The following is a 19,773-nucleotide window of genomic DNA, read 5'->3' as shown; positions in this document are numbered from 1 at the left end:
AATACAAAATACAAAAATACAAAAATACAAAAATACAAAAAACAAAAATACAAAAATACAAAATACAAAATACAAAAATACAAAAATACAAAAATACAAAATACAAAAATACAAAAATAAAAATACAAAAATAAAAATACAAAAATACAAAAATACAAAAATACAAAAATACAAATACAAAATACAAAATACAAAAATACAAAAATACAAAATACAAAAATACAAAATACAAAAATACAAAATACAAAATACAAAAATACAAAAATACAAAAATACAAAATACAAAATACAAAATACAGAAATACAGAAATACAAAAAACAAAAATACAAAAATACAAAAATACAAAATACAAAATACAAAAATACAAAAATACAAAATACAAAAATACAAAATACAAAATACAAAATACAAAATACAAAAATACAAAAATACAAAAATAAAAATACAAAAATACAAAAATACAAAATACAAAAATACAAAAATACAAAAACAAAAATACAAAATACAAAAATACAAAATACAAAAATACAAAAATACAAAAATACAAAAATACAAAATACAACAAATACAAAATACAAAAATACAAAAATACAAAAAAATACAAAATACAAAAATACAAAAATACAAAAATACAAAAATACAAAAATACAAAAATACAAAAATACAAAAATACAAAAATACAAAAATACAAAAATACAAAATTCAAAAACAAAAATACAAAAAACTTACAAAAGTTATTTTGGTTAAATTATAGTAAATTCATGTTAAATTTAAACTATGTTTTGCATTTACAAAGTTTAAATATAACATCAAATTACTTTCACTTAAACAAAATAACTTTACTTTATCCAACTTAATTTAACTAAATTTAACTTAATTTAACATACTTTAACATAATTTAACTAAATTTAACTTAACTTGATTTAACTTAACTTAACTTAATTCAACTTAATTTAACTTAATTTAACTTAATTTAACATAATTTAACTTAATTTAACTTAATTTAACTTAATTTAACTTAATTTAACTTAATTTAACTTAATTAAACTTAACTAAACTTAATTTAACTTGATTCAACTTTATTTAGCTTAATTTAACTTTATTTGACTCTATTTAACTTTATTTAACTTAACTTAACTTAATTTATCTTAATTTAGCTAAATTTAACTAAATTTAACTTAATTCAACATAATTTAACTTAATTTAACTAAGTTTTACTAAATTTAACTTAATTTAATTTAACTTAATCAAACTTATTTTAGCTTAATTAAAGTTAACTTAATTTAATTTAATTTAACTTAATTTAACTCAATTTAACTCAATTTAACTTAATTGAACTTAATTCAACTTAATTTAACTTAATTCAATTGAATTTAACTTAATTTATTTTAGTTTAACCTAATTTAACTTAAATAAACTTATTTTAACTTAATTAAAGTTAACTTAACTTAATTAAACTCAATTTAACTGAATTTTACCAAATAACTTTAAATTTAACTAAATTCTACCAAATTACATTAATTTTAACTGAATTCTGCCAAATGTAATAACATTTGAATAAATGTACTTACATTTACCTATATTCATCTACATTTACCTAAATTCAACTACATTTTTCTAAATATAACCATTTTCAACTTAATTAAGCTCAATTTAACTGATTTAATTTAATTTTACTTAATTAAACTTGATTGAAATTAATTTGATATATATTCACTGAATTTAACATAATTTCATCTCAATTTTACCTAATGTAACTTTATTTTACTTAATTTTACATAAATTTACTTTATTTTACTTAATTTTACTTAATTTTACATAATTTACTTGATTATGCTTAATTTTATTTAATTTTGCTTAATTTTACTTAATTTTGCTTAATTCTGCTTAACTTTGCTTAATTTTACTTAATTTTGCTAATTTTTTTTTATTTTACTAAATTTAACTTAACACAACTTAATTTAACCAAATTTGGGCAAATTCAACTAAATCACACAAAAAATAACTAATTTCAACTGAATGTATCTGAATTTAACTAAATTTTGCTTAATTTAACTATTTTTTTTAAATTCAACAAAATTTAATTGAACTTATTTAAACTTTACTTTATTTTACTAATTTAAACTAAATTTAATCAATTTTAACAAAATTTTACTAATTTCAACTAAATTTAACTAATTTTAACTAAATTTTATCAATTTAACTGATTTTAACTGAATTCTACATTTTTATTTAAATTTTACCAAATGTAACTTAATTTAAGTAACCTTAAATTGATTAAACTTAATTTCACTTAATTTAACTTAATTGAACTTAATTTAACTTCATTTCTAACAATATTTAACAATATTTATGGATGTGCTTAAAAGGCATTAGGCACCCTATTTGTTCGGAGCTGTCAAACATTGGCCAATCTATGTCTAGACATTCTGTACCCGCCGCCCCTCCAGGTGGACCTACTCATCATCCAAACAATAACGAGAGGCTCAACTTCTAACCACTTTCTCTCAACACAAAAAAACTTCTCACCTTATCTACTGAAACTTACCTTCAGGTGCCGATCCGCAGAAAACCTTCCAGGCTTTTGATTTATTCACTCACACAACACATTCTATCACCTTTTGCACTTGCACTTGCACTCAAACAGCACACATAACCATCAAAAAACTTCGCGAACTGAGCGGCTCAAACAGGATCGAACACGATACAAGACGATGCTTTGTTTTGGTCTCGAACTGATGACCTGTCAAAAAATCCATGCTGCCGGTTCCAGCTAATTTTTTGGTAAAATTACGCAAAGTTGTGCTGAAACACCATTATTTTTGGTAAAATCTCTCCTGTCATTTTGATTTGGGCTGTCAGTTTTGGAAAGCAAATCAGCAATCAGGGTTAGCTATTTCACCAATCACTGGTTGGTAAATTTAGCTGTAATTTTAGCTGATTCAACCAAAAAAATCACTGTTTCACCAATTTGAAGCCAGCTAATTTGAATTGTTAAATTTTGGATAGAACTCTTTTCCGTGTGTTTTTTTTTTTTTTGCTCGACGTTGTTTTAGCACTAATACTCAGTGCTCGGAAACGACACCAGGAACGGTGAAATGGCTCTCGGCTGTTAAAAACTCATCTGCACAAAATAATTGTTTTTGCGCGATTTTTTCTGGTCACGCGATCTTGATATCGGGGAAATTCTCGTATGTTTGGCAGGTTAAGCTCTCACTCCAAACTCCATCCAATTTGCTGATTTTTACTATTTATATTTACTAATTTTGCAAAACCTTTGATAGAAACTTGCTTGCTCACTTCTTATTGAGCTATTTATCACTCGATTTCAGTTGATAACGCTTTTAATTAGCTTTAATTGAATGTCAAAGTTCTGACCTGCCAACATTAGAGGCACGCTGGAATTAGATGCTGTTCCCCTCTTGTTAACGCTTAAGTAAAGTTAACCATTCAAAAACGGTTCAGTGAAACGAATTGAAACTGAAACTTTAACGAAAGTTTGTGAGAATATTTCAAGAAACTTTTGCCAGCGAATCTTGATAATATTACTCAAAACAATTGTATGTGTCCGCCCTTTCACGACAGTTTCAAGGGCAACTTCGCACTAAATCAACCTTGCCAAACAAACACCAAACAACACAACACAACCCCCATCGATCTTGACACGGTCCAGACTTGACCTGAGCTTAATTTTTAAAGGGGAATCCCGCTGAGAAGCAACGGTTTAGTTTCGCCAGGGTCGCTTAAAATAGACGACGCTTTCCTCCCAGCCACTCCCGTTGTAACTCGATCCCCATAACGGCGATGATGACGGTCAGGCTGGCCGGCCGGCTGTGTCATTTGATTGCATAAATTGAGGGGCAGCACGACATCCATCATCGAGATGTCTCATCTGTCCCAGTGGTTGCTATCGGCTGGTAGGGAGATCGTGTGGCAAATATTAATGGACATAATGAGGAGAGCAGCAACGTTTGCGGGGTTTCGGGTGACATACTACACACACACACATGAAACGAGTCTGTGACACATCGTACGATTATTTGGGGTTCTAAATCAAGCTTGTTGGTGAGCAAATAATATTTTTTTCCATGTTTCAAAACAATCTACAACAAAAAATGTACTACCAGAAAACTGTGACCAAAATCTTCGCAAACAACTCCTGACTCGACGGATCAGAATCTATCTCTTGCCAAGTGGCGTTACTCATCGTCATCTCAATCTGGATCATTGGAGCAAAGTTGCCGAAAATAGAACATGAGTGTGCTTGGGCTGGGATGACCAACGAAAACAACACACTCCGATCGGGGAATTTCTTAGAGGAACTGTGAAAGTGGAAAGAAATATTTGAATTGGGTCCTAAAATGAAGCATAGATTACTGATATTATTGTTTACAGCGATAAAGCTTATTTTTCTGAGTACAATGACCCTTTGTACGACCACAAAGAGTTTAAAATGGATTTTTAACTCAATTTTGAAAAATTAACCTCGCGGTCCTTCTTGACAGAAAAGCTCCTACTTGACAGCTCGTTCCAAGGGGACCATAGTTGATCCATCGAAAAAATGTTGTCTTGGCAAAAAAAATTGTTGCATTAAAATGAAAAATAGTGATCAGAAATGGTTTTTAATCGTGTTTTTTACCGTTGTACATAAAAATTGACATAGGGCTTTAGTACCCAATTACAAAAAATATTCAATTTCAAAAATAAACAAGGTTGAAAAGTCTAAACTGCAAAAAAATGCAAAACAGTGTTTTTAAGCACTGTTATTACAAGCATAACAAACGAAAAATAATGTTTTAAATTGCTATCTTAATAATGTACAATCCTAGTTCATATATGTAAAGTATTTTTTGTAACTTTAAAAATGTTGGCCCACGTCCTAATTTTTTGAGTTTTTGAAAAAACTTTTATTTCAAAATTGACAAATTTACAGACCAAATTCTGCAACAATCTGATTTTTATATTTGACAAATTTTGATGTACATACTTTTGAAGATAGAAATTTAGAGCAAATGCTTTGGTTAATGTGCACCGTTAAGGGTGCACATCTACCACGGCTTTTGCATCCAGATTTTTATTACAGACATATTAGTATCTTCCAAGCTACAGCAACTATCGATATAATTTTTTATTCATTCCCTAAGCTATATTTCCATAATGATTTACTACCAAATTTCTCAATTTGTATAATCAAATTATTTCAGGATTGAATTCATAAGTTCAACGATTTTAGAATGAGAAACAACATCTTCCTTGGTTGCTGTTTACCCTTAAAGTTAAAAGCCGTTAATAGTAGTTTATGCAAAAAGTTGCAAAAAGAAGATTTTTTCAACACGAGTCGAAAATTTATCCAACGAGGTTCACCATTTTTTGCAATTCCTAAAACACCCTTTGAGTGAAATTATAAGTCAAATGTTCATGTATTTTGTCAATAAATCGTTCAAATTGAAACAAATGTTGAAAAGTATTACTTTTCAGGACAAATGCTGAAAAGTTTAACTTTTCAGCACCCATTTCAGTGCTGACAAGTAGAACTTTTTAGCATTTATTTTGAAAAGTGTTGCTATTCGATTCTGTTATTTTTGGTACTGAAAAATATGCCATTTCTTCGTTCAAAAATGGCAGGAAAAGATAACAGTTTCGCGACGGAATTGCAAAACTGTTTTTTTTTTGCAACTCCGTTTTGAATCTTTCTCCCTTTCTAGAGTAAACAAATTATGAACATCTAACTTTTAACTTTTTTCAAAATCATAAAAATTATAAGCATTCTAAATATTTTTAAATGAGCTCAAACATGCTAAAAAATATCATCAACGCAAAAAAAGAATAATTCTAGATTACTTTTTCAAAACAATCAATGTGCCATGGGTTTCCTATGTACATAGGACCTTTTGAAAAAGTAAGCGAGAATTGACCTTCACACAAAGAAAACATATTTCAACAACCTATCTAAACTAACCTACTTTTATCGTGAAAGTTTGCAAAAACTAACTCGGACAAAAGTAATACTATTATTTTTGTACTTTATTCTGAAATTTAATCTGGAGTGAATCGGGAATACAGTTTGAATAGGGACAGCAGTTGTTAGAGCTTTTAAAGCTTTTAAATTTGGAAATGGATTCCAGAGAGTCTGCAATTTCGAGAAAATCAAGAAAAAACTCCTCAGCAATCAGAATTTATTAGTGAAGTAATGATTAAAGAAAATATTTTTATTAAAATATTATGGCCTGGATTGTTTTGAGATTTACGTTTCATTAAATGTCTAATCTAATCTAATCGAACACAAGCCCAGCCAGTCCGAAGAAAGCATCCTGGAAGAACTTTTGGTTAGATTACGCCCCAAGTCCTTTCTTGTCAATTTTAATTATTGCATTACATCCGAGTAACCCCGAACATGTATTGCAAAAATTAAGCGGCCAGGCCTACTGCGTTGCATTACCCGCAGAGACAGATTCTGAGAACATTAAATGTCATCAGTAAAAATAGGTCACCGGAAATAATTTCAATTTGAGAAAATTTTAAACCAAGGCACTGTGAACAATGAGAAAAAAATCAGCGATTTTTTTTTAAACATAAGAACTGTCTACAATGTTTTCTTCTTTAAGAAAAATGATCAATTATTTTTCAACAATGTTTGGTGAAAATTGGCTTTTTACCTACTGAGGAATATTTCGTAGCAAATTTATGATAATAAATTAACTGAGGAAAACAACAATAAGGAAGCTCTACTGCATCGATTGTTTTTCATTATCCGTTATTTGAGATATAACAAATTAGCATATTATCAATTGTTTAAATTTTATCGATTTATGATACCATCAATAAAACCAAACAAAAGAACACTGCAATAATCGTGAGAACGAAACGCCACACTTCAAAGACCAACGAACTTTTGTTTCCCCAAAAAAAGAAAAGAAAAACAACTACCATTCTCTCTTTCTCAAGCCCCAGCTTATCCAAGAATGGATGAGCTCATACCACCTCAAAAACAAAAAAAAAATCATCATAAATCAGCAGCCCTACAGCGCACGGCACGGAGTCTCCAAAAATTCCTAGTTATAAATTCTAACCACACTCGGCATTCTTTCCATTCTCCCCACCTAAACTATTCCGTTGAGCTACCGAATTGAAATATCGATTAGACAGAGCGTACCCCCCTTCCCCTTGAGGGAATAGTTTTACAGAAATGTCGACGACTTTGACAGCGCGACTTACCTTTTCCATAAATCTCCGAAAGTCTAAGATCTGCTAGCGCTGCTTCTACTGCTGCATGTTCCAGCGTTCGATGACTGCCGCTACTACTGCTATGAATCGATGACGATGCACTCGCACAAAATAGATCAATAAATACTACGATAAACACTAACACACCCACCGCCGTCGACGTTCCCCAACGGAGCCCCCCCAGTTGAGGAACACTGTCGTCGCCAGCGATGTCTCCGCTCGACTTCCGACATTCGCCGTCGCTCTGTCGCCGGATGCTGGCCAGTGCTGCTACCGTTCAACAGCTGGATACTGCATTGCTTCAAAGGCGACAACGACGACGACACTTCAGGGTCACTTGGGACCCCCATTGCCAGCAACCGATGATCCAGCACTCCAGCAGGACTGTTGTTATTCCATAGGTTCTTCTTCGGATTATTTCGGACTTTTTTCGCTGTAGTGGTGCTGGCGGTCACGACACTTCCCCCGGTAGTGGTAGTGGTATTATGCTTCTTTGTTTTCATCGGCGGCAGTGCCACCAACGACGGAAAAGTCGCCGTGCCCATGATCTCTCAAATCTAGTGCAACTGCCCGCACACACCCTGCAGCATGGCCAGATGCATCTGCAGCTTCTTTTCCTCCGTATTCCCTCTTTCCGAACTTGAGAAGTAATCAATCTTCCAGCACTTCCACCAATACAACCCTCTGGAGGCGCTTACATCCAATGCGACCTCTCTTCCTCTATGTGTTACCACGATTACGAGCACTCGCGGTCTCTCGGCTAAGAACGTTGACTTCTTCACCGTAAACACAAGAAAAAAAACGCATCGGCTACCAAAGGAGTACCATTAACCACCACCGAAAACAGCCGTAATAGTACTGAAACACACGGAACCGCCGTCGGACACGTCCGCTCTCGAACGCTAACGCTTCACATCTGAAGCTATCCGAGTCCGACTGGTATGTCTGCGTACGAACTCGACCACAACAGAGAGAATAGGAGAGAATTGAGTTATTTTAAACGGACCTCACGAACACATGTTTATTTCCTGTTGTAAGAAAATTTAACCTCAAAATTTGGTGTATACAGACACGATACACACTCAAACTTCAGTGACCAGATTGAACCAATCCTATGAATTTGAAAAACTATGTTGCACTAATACAGCGGTAAGACAGTGCTGTCAGGCGGATTAAATAGTTATCTGTCAGTCAGGAACAACTCGGTGAAAGCACCCAAAATGCTTTCAAATTTAATTGATGGGAAGTCACACTAGCGTGGTCAGCTGAAGTAATTGCAGGTTAAGATAAAGTTATCAGCAAATAAACAGGCAATTAGATCTCACGATAAGTGATATAACTGAATGAGTTTTCTTGACTTTTTTTTCAAATTTTCTGGTCTGGTGATATTAAATTTCAGGTAAGTACAAAAGAATTAAATGTCATTTTTTCAAACTGTCAATAATCTGTCTAACTGTCAATTATCTGTCATTTTATCAATTGCATTCAAAACATATGTTTATTTATAACCAGTATTTATTGGTAATGTTGAGCATTAATTTTCAAATGATTAAAGTACAAACGAATTTTAAGACAATTTCAAGGAATATCAACATTTAATCAGTCAGTTTGATTTATAAGAGAAAATGTTACCACTACATACATCAACCTGATTCAAGCTTTCACCAATACTAATAACTCTAAAACATCAACATTCTTTTACATTTGCCGTGAAATTTCATCGTAGTATGAAATGAATCGCAGAACAGCGTTACCTCAAGTTTATGGAGCTTTCGAAGCGTTCAGTAAAGTAACACCCGCCCGTTACGTACTAGAGCCGCATAACGTGCGCCGTTAGGCACGACCACGTGTGACTAGACTTTATTATCCGCTACAGCTTCGCGCGAACATCCTTCCCGTTTTGAATCCCTTTCGTTTTCGTACACATTCAGATTCACATACAGCACAAACAGCTAAAAATACGATTGGTATCAAAAAAGCTACAAAACTACACCTAAAATGTTACACGATAAGATTAGTTAGTCGAGATAGTTACGAGGTATGTTTGGGTAAAAGCAACCGCTCACGAGTATCTTCCTGAGCTCGGATAGGGCGGTTTGGGAAGGCGCCGTGGGCTACTGGGCACTGGAGGTGCCACATACGTTTGTAGCCAACCGAAGGTTGACCAACGGAACGTACCGACACGACGCTGTTCACAACCGCCGGTGGTGACGACGCCACATTGTGCGTATTTTTCAGTCTTGCAATTGGGGTAAACTGAGGGCCTTCGATATCCCTCGTGGATGAGCATAGCTTCGGTGCGGAAATGTCCCGGACTACGGCCGAGTTAGATGATACGGTGGCGACCAGTTTGTGGCGACTGCCGCGGCTGCTGGGGAACGGTAGCCGGAGATCTTGAGTGGGGTTCGGCAGCGATCCGGATTGCAGAAACGGATTATGATGTAGGCGAAGAAGAGGGTGGTTACGACGACTCCGACGATGACGAGGGTGATTAGAAGTGCGAGGTAGGAACCTCTGGATGCTGGACCGCTGTCCAGGGATCCTCCAGATCCCGAGTGCTCGCAGAAGGGAGGAGCGTACCCTATGTCGCAATGACAGTGACCTTCACTATTACACACACCATGACCACTGCAATCCTTTTCACAGGGAGTTCCAACTCCACGCTCGTTTAAGCTGTCCACGTCCCAACAATGCTGTTGGTAGCACATTCAGTTCTCCCCACAAGCCGTCCCATCCGGAACCAACGAGGGTTGTTTGGTGTCACCTAGATCGATGAATGCTGCATGACACTCCACCATCTCCCGACCTTTTCGAGCTCTTCCAATTCTTTCTTCGGTGAACACCCGCAAACCAAACTCAAGCCGGTTGTCATTCAGTTGATGGCAGAACAACAATCCGCACATAACGTCACGCTCCGCACACTTTCGGAAGCTGTGAGTATCACGATCATACCCACAGTTTGCATACTTTGTCCCGTTGACGTTTACCTCGTAGCATGCATCATCCGAAGACTTCCCGGAAGGTCCCCACAACAGGCGGCACTGATCGTCCCGCGTTCTACACTCTCCATTACTACAGTACGCTTTGCCATCCGCGCAACTCTCCGTATCCCTTCGGAACACATCCCTCGGACAATGCTCCGAACTTCCCGTACAGTACTCTGGCAGATCGCAATCCGAATGAGCCGTCCTACAAACGGTTGCTGCCTGCTTCAGCTGACAACTCGTCAAATCACAACACTCTCCAGTCGCACAAACCGCTCCGGTCTTCAACCGACAGAGCTTTGCATCACAACACGGATTATCACAGGATTCTTCCAGTCCACAGTCACACTCTTCTCCTTCTTCAACGAATCCGTTGCCACAACTCGCCGAATACACCACATCCGGACGATCCTTCAGGCAGTGGTTCAACCCCCGACTGAATGCCAGCGACAGCTGTTCTACGCTGCACGAACTCCAGTGCTTCAGTGACCGTCCGGTCACCGTTGCCGTCATGATACACTTCTGATCAGGACACTGGCACTCTCCATCCACGTCGTGCTCCATGTTGAAGCTATGGCCCATCTCGTGGGCCAGCGTTCCCGCTTGGATTCCGATGTTGTTCGTATGGACCACTATGACCGCTCCGGAACTGTTGCTGGTGCACATTCCACCCAGTTTGGCTTTCCCGATCACGTGGTCTTGAAACTCAACCGCCGTCAGTAGTTGTGCGTGATCGTTCCGGTGGTTCCGGAGCAGCTCCTTCCGGCGATACTGCAGGAAGTTGTTCAAGGTGTCGTCTGCTCGTTGACTAACCTGGATCTTGTCGTAACGATCCCACACGTCGATGCCGGTTAGGGCGACGAAGATGTTCAGCTGGTTGAACAACTGGAATAAAACGTTAGGTAAAGACGATTGGCGAATACGATGTTTGAGGTTTGAGGCTACCATGTTGACGTGGTTCACGATGTCGGTGCAGTAGCGATGCACTTCCCAGACGTCCGAGTTGAACTTCCGGTACAGTGAGTTGTCCACAACAAGAACTAGTTCGACGTACTTTGAGTGGCGGTTCGCGTTAAACGGTCCGGTAATCATTCTGGGTGTCATACTCCTTTTGGCTCTGCCAGCACCTTCAGGGTGGTTCAACCTAAAATAAAAAGACGTTTATTGAATATTTCCTCGACCCACAACCGCTTCTCATCACCTCTGAACGTAGTGACCCCCGCTGGCCTCATCGAAATCGATGTAGTACGTCCCGTCAAGGTCCAGCACCGTCCCGCGGACGCGCCCTTCGCAAGTCGACAGCGCCACTGCACTGCCGGGCCTGCCCACGATCCAACCCTGGTAGTAGCACCGTTCGTCAAAGTACTCCACAATCGGTGGCTCGTTGCGCCGTTGGCCTTGCCGCTCCAAGAAGGTCCTGTGCGGTAATCGTTCTCGCAGCTCGACCACGACGGTCCGGTCGTCGTCCAGGCTGTAGGTTAGGGTGGCACCAGTGCCATTGCCGAATCGCGTGTGCTCCACTTTAGGCACTATCGGAATCCGGTCATTGCCAGCAGCAGCAGCAGTTGGCCCAGCTAAAATCAAAGAAACGAAGAAGAACGAACTGAGAATCCAAGGCAAACTTTCCTCCGAAATGGTGATGATGATGGTGGCAATTGGTGATGCTAATTTGGAACGTTTAAGACCATGGGCGTACTCCGAGCAGTAGTACGAACTGATGTCGACATAAAGACATCGAACTCGTCAGCTGGGCCAAAGGGTCAATCAACCGCGGTGCTTTGTTGTCTATCGGAATCTGATTTTAACGAGCAACCACTTCTTGCGTTCGTCCGCTTGCGAATTGTTCAAATTGAAAACTTTTTACTTTATTCGATTGCTAATGCATTTTCTGTTATATTATTCATAAAATTGAGCGGACGAGCAAACTCTCACCATGCCTCTGAGCTCGTCGGAGCATCTAAGGAGACGAGAGAGAGCGTGGACTACTACGACGGTAGTCATGCCAACCAGGACGCTACGCTGATGGTGATCAGCTGTTTCGTACGAAAAAAAAGGTCCATTACGGCAAGGAGAAACCCCTTTCGCTGCGCAGGATGTTCCCCCGAGGGGAAGAGGCCATCCTGGGGCGAAATGTGCTGTGCAGTCAGTAAAGTTGATGTTTATGGAGGGTAATTTTAAGGGAACGGTGCCAGTTGTGAGCAATAAAGTTGCAAATCTGCTTGAAGCTCAGTATTGTTGGAGGAGCTTTCAATTACGGACTTCAGGGTTGATGTACCAAACAGTCGTTTGAAAACAATATTGATGTTGCCGTTGGGGTAAGTACAAGTTTGGTGTTATATTCTGTCAATCTGTCAACCCTGTCAATTAGTTCTAAGATATGTTCGGCATAGTGACGTAAACGCCGCTTCACTTAATGTTCAATGTTATTTAATCTCGTACATAATTTTCATAAAAAAACCCATTGATACAAGCACCAAATCCTCGATTACACGTATTACAAAACTGACCAACCCCACCACAGAAATTCGAGAGTGCTCACTATAACCATCTGGCAGTTTAACTTACGAGCGCGCCACGTCATTGGGAAAATGGAGCGCAAGGGTGTCTTTTCCCTTCTAAAACGGAAAATTTGTCATTTTGCCTCCTCGGTACATCACGACACCACACTGGACTGAGACACTCAGGTGCTGCTGTGAGATATGTGAGTCACCGTGTCACGATTTTAAAGCATGAATCGTTAGAATTTCAGTTTTCGTTGGAATAGAAAAAATATAAGTTCGGTGCCAGACTGAGAGATACCCTTCGGGGCAATTGCACGTCGTTCAAACGACTAGAGTAAAACCCTGGTCTGGTGAGATCTTCTTGTAAGAACACGGCTGCTGTCGAAAAAGATTTTGCGTGCGTTCTTTGCAACTGACGGGAGCTGTTCGGCCATGAATGCTGTATGGTTCATTTGTTAATTACGCGGTGATTTGAAAGTAAGTGCACGTGGCTTGTTAACAGCACAAATCATACAAAAACAAGAATTTAAAAGTGTGATTCAGTCGCAACATTTGACGGAAAACTTAATCACTTCGATTATCGACAAACAACTCAGAGAGGAAACAAATGTGGTTTTATTGTATTTCATACGATGCACGTGAATGGATTTTTGACTAAAATTGTTTATTGTAAAATATAAAACCTGTTTACAATGACTTATTAAAAGCGATACAGGAATCTTTGATAACAAATATTTCAATGAGCACTCACTGGGAGAAAATATCGAAACAGACTGAGTTTCTCTTCTCTTTGATAAGAAATATCGGTGAAATGAAAGTTCATAAAATCAACATCAACATCGGTAAGAACTTTATTCGCTTCTTCTATCGAATATACTCGTTCGGGTGAGCTTTTCTTCATCGTGTATCACCACGTCCTTCTTTCGTCGATGAGAAAAAAAAATTGTTGGCCCTGAAAAATCGTGGCCCTGAACAATTCTTATAAGAATGAAATAATTTCAATTATGTTCCAAATGTGCTTCCAAAGCACGAAACGAATTCTTGGCATTATTTGTAACAACATCGCTAGCAATTACCAGCAAACAATTTATCTAGAATCTTATTTTCATTGGAACGAAAACCACTCAACTTGAAGCCAAAAACATCCATCTGGCAAGAAAGTTCAACAGATTGCCCAGACGTTCCGGAGAACCGAGCCTGCACAAAAAAAGTGCCCGGTCACATCGCAATTTGTTATCACAAAAAGATCCATAAATACGTCGGTATATAAAGAGCACACAGACGGGAAGCTAGAAAACGTTTTGCATAAATGCAGCGCATGACGTCCACATCCTTCTCCTTACCCAGTAAGCATAGTTTTAGCTTCCTTCCGACCGGGATGTGGAAACCACGACCGACGTTTGAAAGTGGATTGGTTTCGATGTTGCTAGGTGCAATGTTGAGCCATTAGTCAGCATAAATTGTGCAAACCAATGATGGAGAATTTCTAGTTTTGCGCTTGATAGAGGGCTTTAGTACCAGGAATGTCAAAGTTCGAATGTATTTGATATAGAATTTGTTGAAAGACAGATTCCCGAGAACTTTAAACTATTATGTTCTGGTGTCAGATAAACTTTCTTGACAGACTAATAAAGAGCAGTGTCAATCTTGGCAATGCACAGTGGTTCAGATCACAAAATTAGGTGGAAAATAGATTTCCCGAAAAATTGTGTAATTGTAATGTGATGTAATTATATTCAAAAATCATAAAAGCTGTGTATAGCATAACAGCGATTTGTCATGGGAGTTCCTAGGCCAAAATATTATAATTTTTTTTTTTGGTGATTAGGGTGATCCTACCCGCAATGGTTGGTCCTAAAATGTGAGTGTTTTTAACGATTTCAGTATTTTTCAAAAAAAAAACCTTGGGAACACACTGAACCAGGTATTCTCAGGTTTTATTCTGCATGTTTTACATAACATACCCAAAATGGTAAATAAAATGGTGTTTAAACGGAAAAATGGCGAAAATGGGAAGAACTACCTTTTTGAAAATTTCAGCGATGACCTATATTTGTTTGGGTACTACAATTTTCGTAATTGAAATACGCAATGTGTTAGTCGATGCTTGTTAAGTGCAATTCTTTCAAGCAACCTGTCATAATCATTTTTTTCCGATGGAATCATTTTTTTATTAATCCAGGCTGGCAGCTCATTCATCTGATTCAACCTGCACACATCATAAAATAGCAATCACAACAATTCCATTTGAAAAGGTCACAAACCAAAAAAAAAAAGTTCTCGTATCGGGCTCAAAACTTTTGTGGTAGTTCCTTGGCCAAAATAATAAGACCCGTACTTTTTTGTTTGGCCATTAGGGTGACCTACACCGTGTTAGGGTGTTCCATTTTCGTCAATTGCTAAAACCACATTTTTCAAAAAATGATAACTTCACTCCATTTCAACCGATTGTAGCTGTCTAAAATGCAAATGAAAGGGCGTTAGTTGGCCTTTCAAGGAAAAATAATTTGTGAACCAAAAAAAAGCCAGCCAAACATTTGAAAGAGTCGTATGAAAACTTAAAATGGCGTTTTGACCGTGTCGGGACCAAAGAGCCTATGTCTGAAAATATTTTTATCGGATTCCTCGGAAAATTGTACGTAACATACTCAAAAACAGCAGTGCGTGGCCGAATGGTTACGCTGTCCGCTTTGTAAGCGGATGATTCTGGGTTCGATTCCCATCTGCTGCAACCTTCCATCGGATGAGGAAGTAAAATGTCGGTCCCGGCCTTGGTTGTTAGGCCGTTAAGTCATTCAGGTGTAGGAGTCGTTTCCATGCCATAAGTACAAACAACACACCAAACCAAGCCTACTCCGGTGGAATCGCTGGCGGCGGTTGGACTCACAATCCGAAGGTCGTCAGTTCAAACACTGGGGTGGAAGGTTCCTTGGAGTAAAAAGAGGTTTGGGTGCCCTCCCCATTCAAGCCTTCGGACTCCTAGGTTCGAGCAGAAACTTGCAATAGAGACCACAAAAGACCCGGGGGTCGTTAATGTGGATGGTTTGATTTTTGACTCAAAAACTTAGCCAGGTGGTGTAGGGGTAAGCGTGATTGCCTCTCACCCTGGGTTCGATCCCAGAAGGTCCCGGTGGCATTTTTCGAGACGAGATTTGTCTGATCACGCCTTCCGTCGGACGGGGAAGTAAATGTTGGCCCCGGTCTAACCTAGAGGTAAGGTCGTTAGCTCTGTCCAGGTGTAGGAGTCGTCTCCCTGGGTCCTGCCTCGGTGGAGTCGCTGGTAGGCAGTTGGACTAACAATGCAAAGGTCGTCAGTTCGAATCCCGGGGTGGATGGAAGCTTAGGTGTAAAAAGAGGTTTGCAAGTGCCTCAACAATCAAGCCTTCGGACACTTAGTTTCGAGTAGGAATCTCGCAATCGGGAACGCCAAGGCAATGCTGTAGAGCGAATAATTTGATTTTTTTATTTGACTCAAAAACTGCAGGTTTTCATGAACAGGATTCCGAGATATGATTTTTCGAAAATAAAAAGTTGGATTTTCGGCGCGCCACATCGCAAATCATGACTTGCAGAATCAAATCTTTATGAATCTTTATTCATGTGAAGTGGGGTAAAACTGGCATTGAAGTTTGAGGTCAAAAAAACATGAAAAAAAATATTAAAATTGCTCGCAATTCCGTAAAACTTCATCAATTCCAACTCTCTTAGATGTATTCGAAAGGTCTTTTGAAGTACATCAAAATTTGCAGTTTTGCTCATAGTTTTACGATTTTTCTATAGCAAACAATTTTCAACGTAAACTTTTGCCCTGTAGGCTAAAAAGACAGCATTATGTGCCATTTTGACACTATTCGGAATCATCGGGAAATTTCACGTTAGTTTGCAAGATTACTTAATCGAGCGAAGTTACATCAAAATTTGAATTTGAAAAAACGTGCAAATAGCTGGAATATTCAATTGCAATAATTCTTTTAACTAGAAAATGAACATTTTGAGCAATCCTGATATTAATTAGTCGATTTCAGAATCTTTGCATAGCAAATTTGTGTTTTATTGCTAATATTTCAACCACGTGGCAGCTACCTGACATATGGCGTCGCGGTGTGCATCAAGCTTTCATAGCATGCTAAGGAAAATGTGATGCTTTTTCAGGGAAAACCGTTGATTCCGGAGACATCGGATTGTTTGCCGATGCGCCAGGTCTAGGGACAACGAATCCATATGCTCTCTTCGGGAAAAGTGTTCTCCAGACCATTCCCCATAGGCCTAACCATACCAGAAGTTGGCGCGTGATTTTCCCAGACCTGTAGGAGCGTTTGAACAAAAAGTTCCAATTTCCCATAGTAATTTCCATGTAAACTTTAAACCTGATGCGCGCAGCCAGTTTACAACCAAATGAGCTGATATTTGGCATGAAAGTCCCTATGGGCATGCCCTACAAGGGGAACCATACTAAAACTTGATCCGAGAACTTTTTGAAAAACGTACCCACCCTAGTGCATAATCTGGTACAGAATATGATTAATAGGGTGTTTCATCCAAACAAAAAAGTTCTCAGAATCAGGCAAACCGAGGTTCCCCTAGTAGAGGATACCCATAGGGACTCTCATGCCAAATATCAGCCCATTTGGTTGAGAATTGGCCTGTCCCCAGCGGTTCAAAGTTTACATGTAAATCACTATGGGATTTTTATGCTTTTCGTTCAATCGTTCCTACAGGTCTGGGGACAACATGGATTCACTCGGAATAAAACAGGTGTGTAGGGGATGGTCCAATGAACAAATTCCAGAAGGAATTAGGGTTGTCCATTCTGTCCCCAAGGTGCGCATTGGATCGACGTCCGGTGTCTCCAGAATCAACGGTTCACCCTTCAAATGTACACATTGTCCTTAGTATGTTATGACGGCTAGCTGAAAATTACGACGCCCCATGTCAGGCGGTGAACACGTGGCAGAGCATCCACTCAAGTTTTGGCTCAGAAACATACTTTAAAGTAATAAAATTATAATTTTTGATGTTCCTGTAACAATTTAAACTATTCCAAATAACGTAACATTATGATTTTGTAATAATAATGCAATCGATGCTTCCCCACGTGTTCACCGTCTGACATGGGGCGTCGTAATTTTCAGCTAGTCGTCATAGCATACTAGGGACAATGCGTACATTTGAAGGGTGAATCGTTGATTCTGGAGACACCGGACGTCGATCCAATGCGCACCTTGGGGACAGAATGGACAACCCTAATTCCTTCTGGAATTTGTTCATTGGACCATCCCTTACACACCTGTTTTATTCCGAGTGAATCCATGTTGTCCCCAGACCTGTAGGAACGATTGAACGAAAAGCATAAAAATCCCATAGTAATTTACATGTAAACTTTGAACCGCTGGGGACAGCCCAATTCTCAACCAAATGGGCTGATATTTGGCATGTGAGTCCCTATGGGTATCCTCTACTAGGCTAGACGACATAGTTTTTTTTTCCTTCATTTGACTCTCCCTTTTCGTCACGTTATCTGGAAACCGAGGAAACGGCCAAGTCTGCCGATCGGACTCTTTTATTAGAGCGTGCCTCCACTGCTCTGCTCCGCCTGCTCCCGTACAAGATATCCAACGCAGCACGTTTCGTTGTTTTGACTCCAAGACGTGTCGAGAAAGCAGCACGGGGGGAAAGAAAGGATGTGACTCGCCATGCTGGCGACACCGGGACGAGCCTCCTCCGCAAAACTTACCAACATCTGGTGCTCGGTCGTCGAAGTCTACACGATGAGTCACTGCTCCTGGTGAGGCGGTTATCCCGGGAGTACAAAGGGCTACTCCTATCAGCAACAGTAGCGATAGGCCACTGAGTAGAGTAGTCTTCATCCTGCTCATCTTCTTTGTGCGTGTTCCACGCTGGTGGACAAAGACTGCCAAGGATCGCGAGGGTTCGATTTCGTCAGACGCTGTCAACCCTGCGGTTCATGGTCGACGCTCTCGCGACACTTTCGCCGTTTTGGCTCAATTACACCCGAAATTCTAATTAAATCCAACAGCGAGCAGTCGGTAGCACTCTCACGGTCATCACCACCCCCACTTGGATGGTCAAGTCAACGACGACGACGACGAAATTATGATTTACTTCACTTCACTTGTCGCACCCCTCTTGTAGCAAATCCTAACCTAGATTTGTAACGGAAAAATCTTGGCCACAGACACACTTGCTGGCCTCAGACGTGACGAATCCCTTTGCTTGTACTTAGGGTTCAGAACAGTCGCGACTGCTCAGCTCTACGTTCAAACTGAAACTGATGAATGGAATTGGCGTCGACAGGACAGGATCCTTAACCGCGAGAAGAGCACATTGTTCACGCCGTTCTCTCTTCCAAGCTGAGAAAATGAGAGATAATTCCCCAACGTCAACGTAAGACCCTCTCATTTCATAGCTCATGTAAAGTCAAACAGCGAATGTTGATACCCTTTAAAGATTTTATAGCAAATTCGACGCCATTATGGCACTTAGACAGTTTCACTCTAACTTGTCATCCTTTCAAAATCAACTATTGCCGGCTTTACCCTAAAGGCAGCGCTGAGTCGTCTCTCGTCAACTTGTTGGCTAGGCTGTAACGCTCGCCTACTTGGGGGTCTCCCCCCATGTCGTGCTACCGTGCGTCCCCACAGAGCAGATGTTTCCTCCACTTGGTCGGCACTTGATTGTCGGACACTGCAATACTCTTTCATTGTTTAGGGTAGGGTAGTCATCAATGAGACACTTTTGGTTTTCAACTTTCAACGATTTTTCTAATTTTTTCATTAGCATGTTTTAATAAGCTTTTAATTGCATTATCTTTCTTTTAATGTGTTCTAACGTTGACCAAAATATGAGATCGATCCGACTTCTACAGCCAGAGTTATTCAACTGTCTCATTGTAGACGCACTTGGCAGGAACAATGAGACAGCTGGGGAACAATGAGACACTTTACGAAAATCAACATTTTTCTAGCAAAACATCATGTTTTTGTATTGTTCCATTGCAGGTGACTTGCCTTGAACATTTTAGAGCAATTTTGCCAACATGAAA

At 39.0% G+C, this 19,773-nt stretch overlaps 2 protein-coding genes across 2 annotated transcripts in view; both read right to left on the bottom strand.

Annotated features, from left to right (window-relative positions):
* LOC6045606 overlaps window positions 1-7,770 on the bottom strand; it is a 64,548-nt gene extending 56,778 nt beyond the window's left edge. The window contains exons 1-2 of the mRNA XM_038250088.1: window positions 7,563-7,770; window positions 7,217-7,504 (exon numbers count right to left, since the gene is read on the bottom strand). Coding sequence (XP_038106016.1) covers window positions 7,217-7,504; window positions 7,563-7,770 — 496 coding nt within the window. The remainder of the gene's footprint in view (window positions 1-7,216; window positions 7,505-7,562) is intronic.
* Window positions 7,771-8,940: 1,170 nt separating this feature from the next.
* Window positions 8,941-18,988, bottom strand: LOC6045604 (zinc metalloproteinase-disintegrin-like EoMP06). Its single transcript, XM_038248931.1, is given in 6 exon segments — window positions 8,941-9,370; window positions 9,373-9,607; window positions 9,610-11,094; window positions 11,155-11,353; window positions 11,411-11,783; window positions 18,445-18,988. Coding segments are annotated over 6 exon segments (2,517 nt in total). The 5' UTR covers window positions 18,587-18,988; the 3' UTR covers window positions 8,941-9,287.
* Window positions 18,989-19,773: the final 785 nt, after the last annotated feature.

Source organism: Culex quinquefasciatus, chromosome 1, assembly GCF_015732765.1.
Source record: "Culex quinquefasciatus strain JHB chromosome 1, VPISU_Cqui_1.0_pri_paternal, whole genome shotgun sequence".
Taxonomy (NCBI): domain Eukaryota; kingdom Metazoa; phylum Arthropoda; class Insecta; order Diptera; family Culicidae; genus Culex; species Culex quinquefasciatus.
The sequence above is the reverse complement of the archived record's forward strand: the minus strand, read 5'-3'. Positions and strand labels throughout refer to the sequence as shown.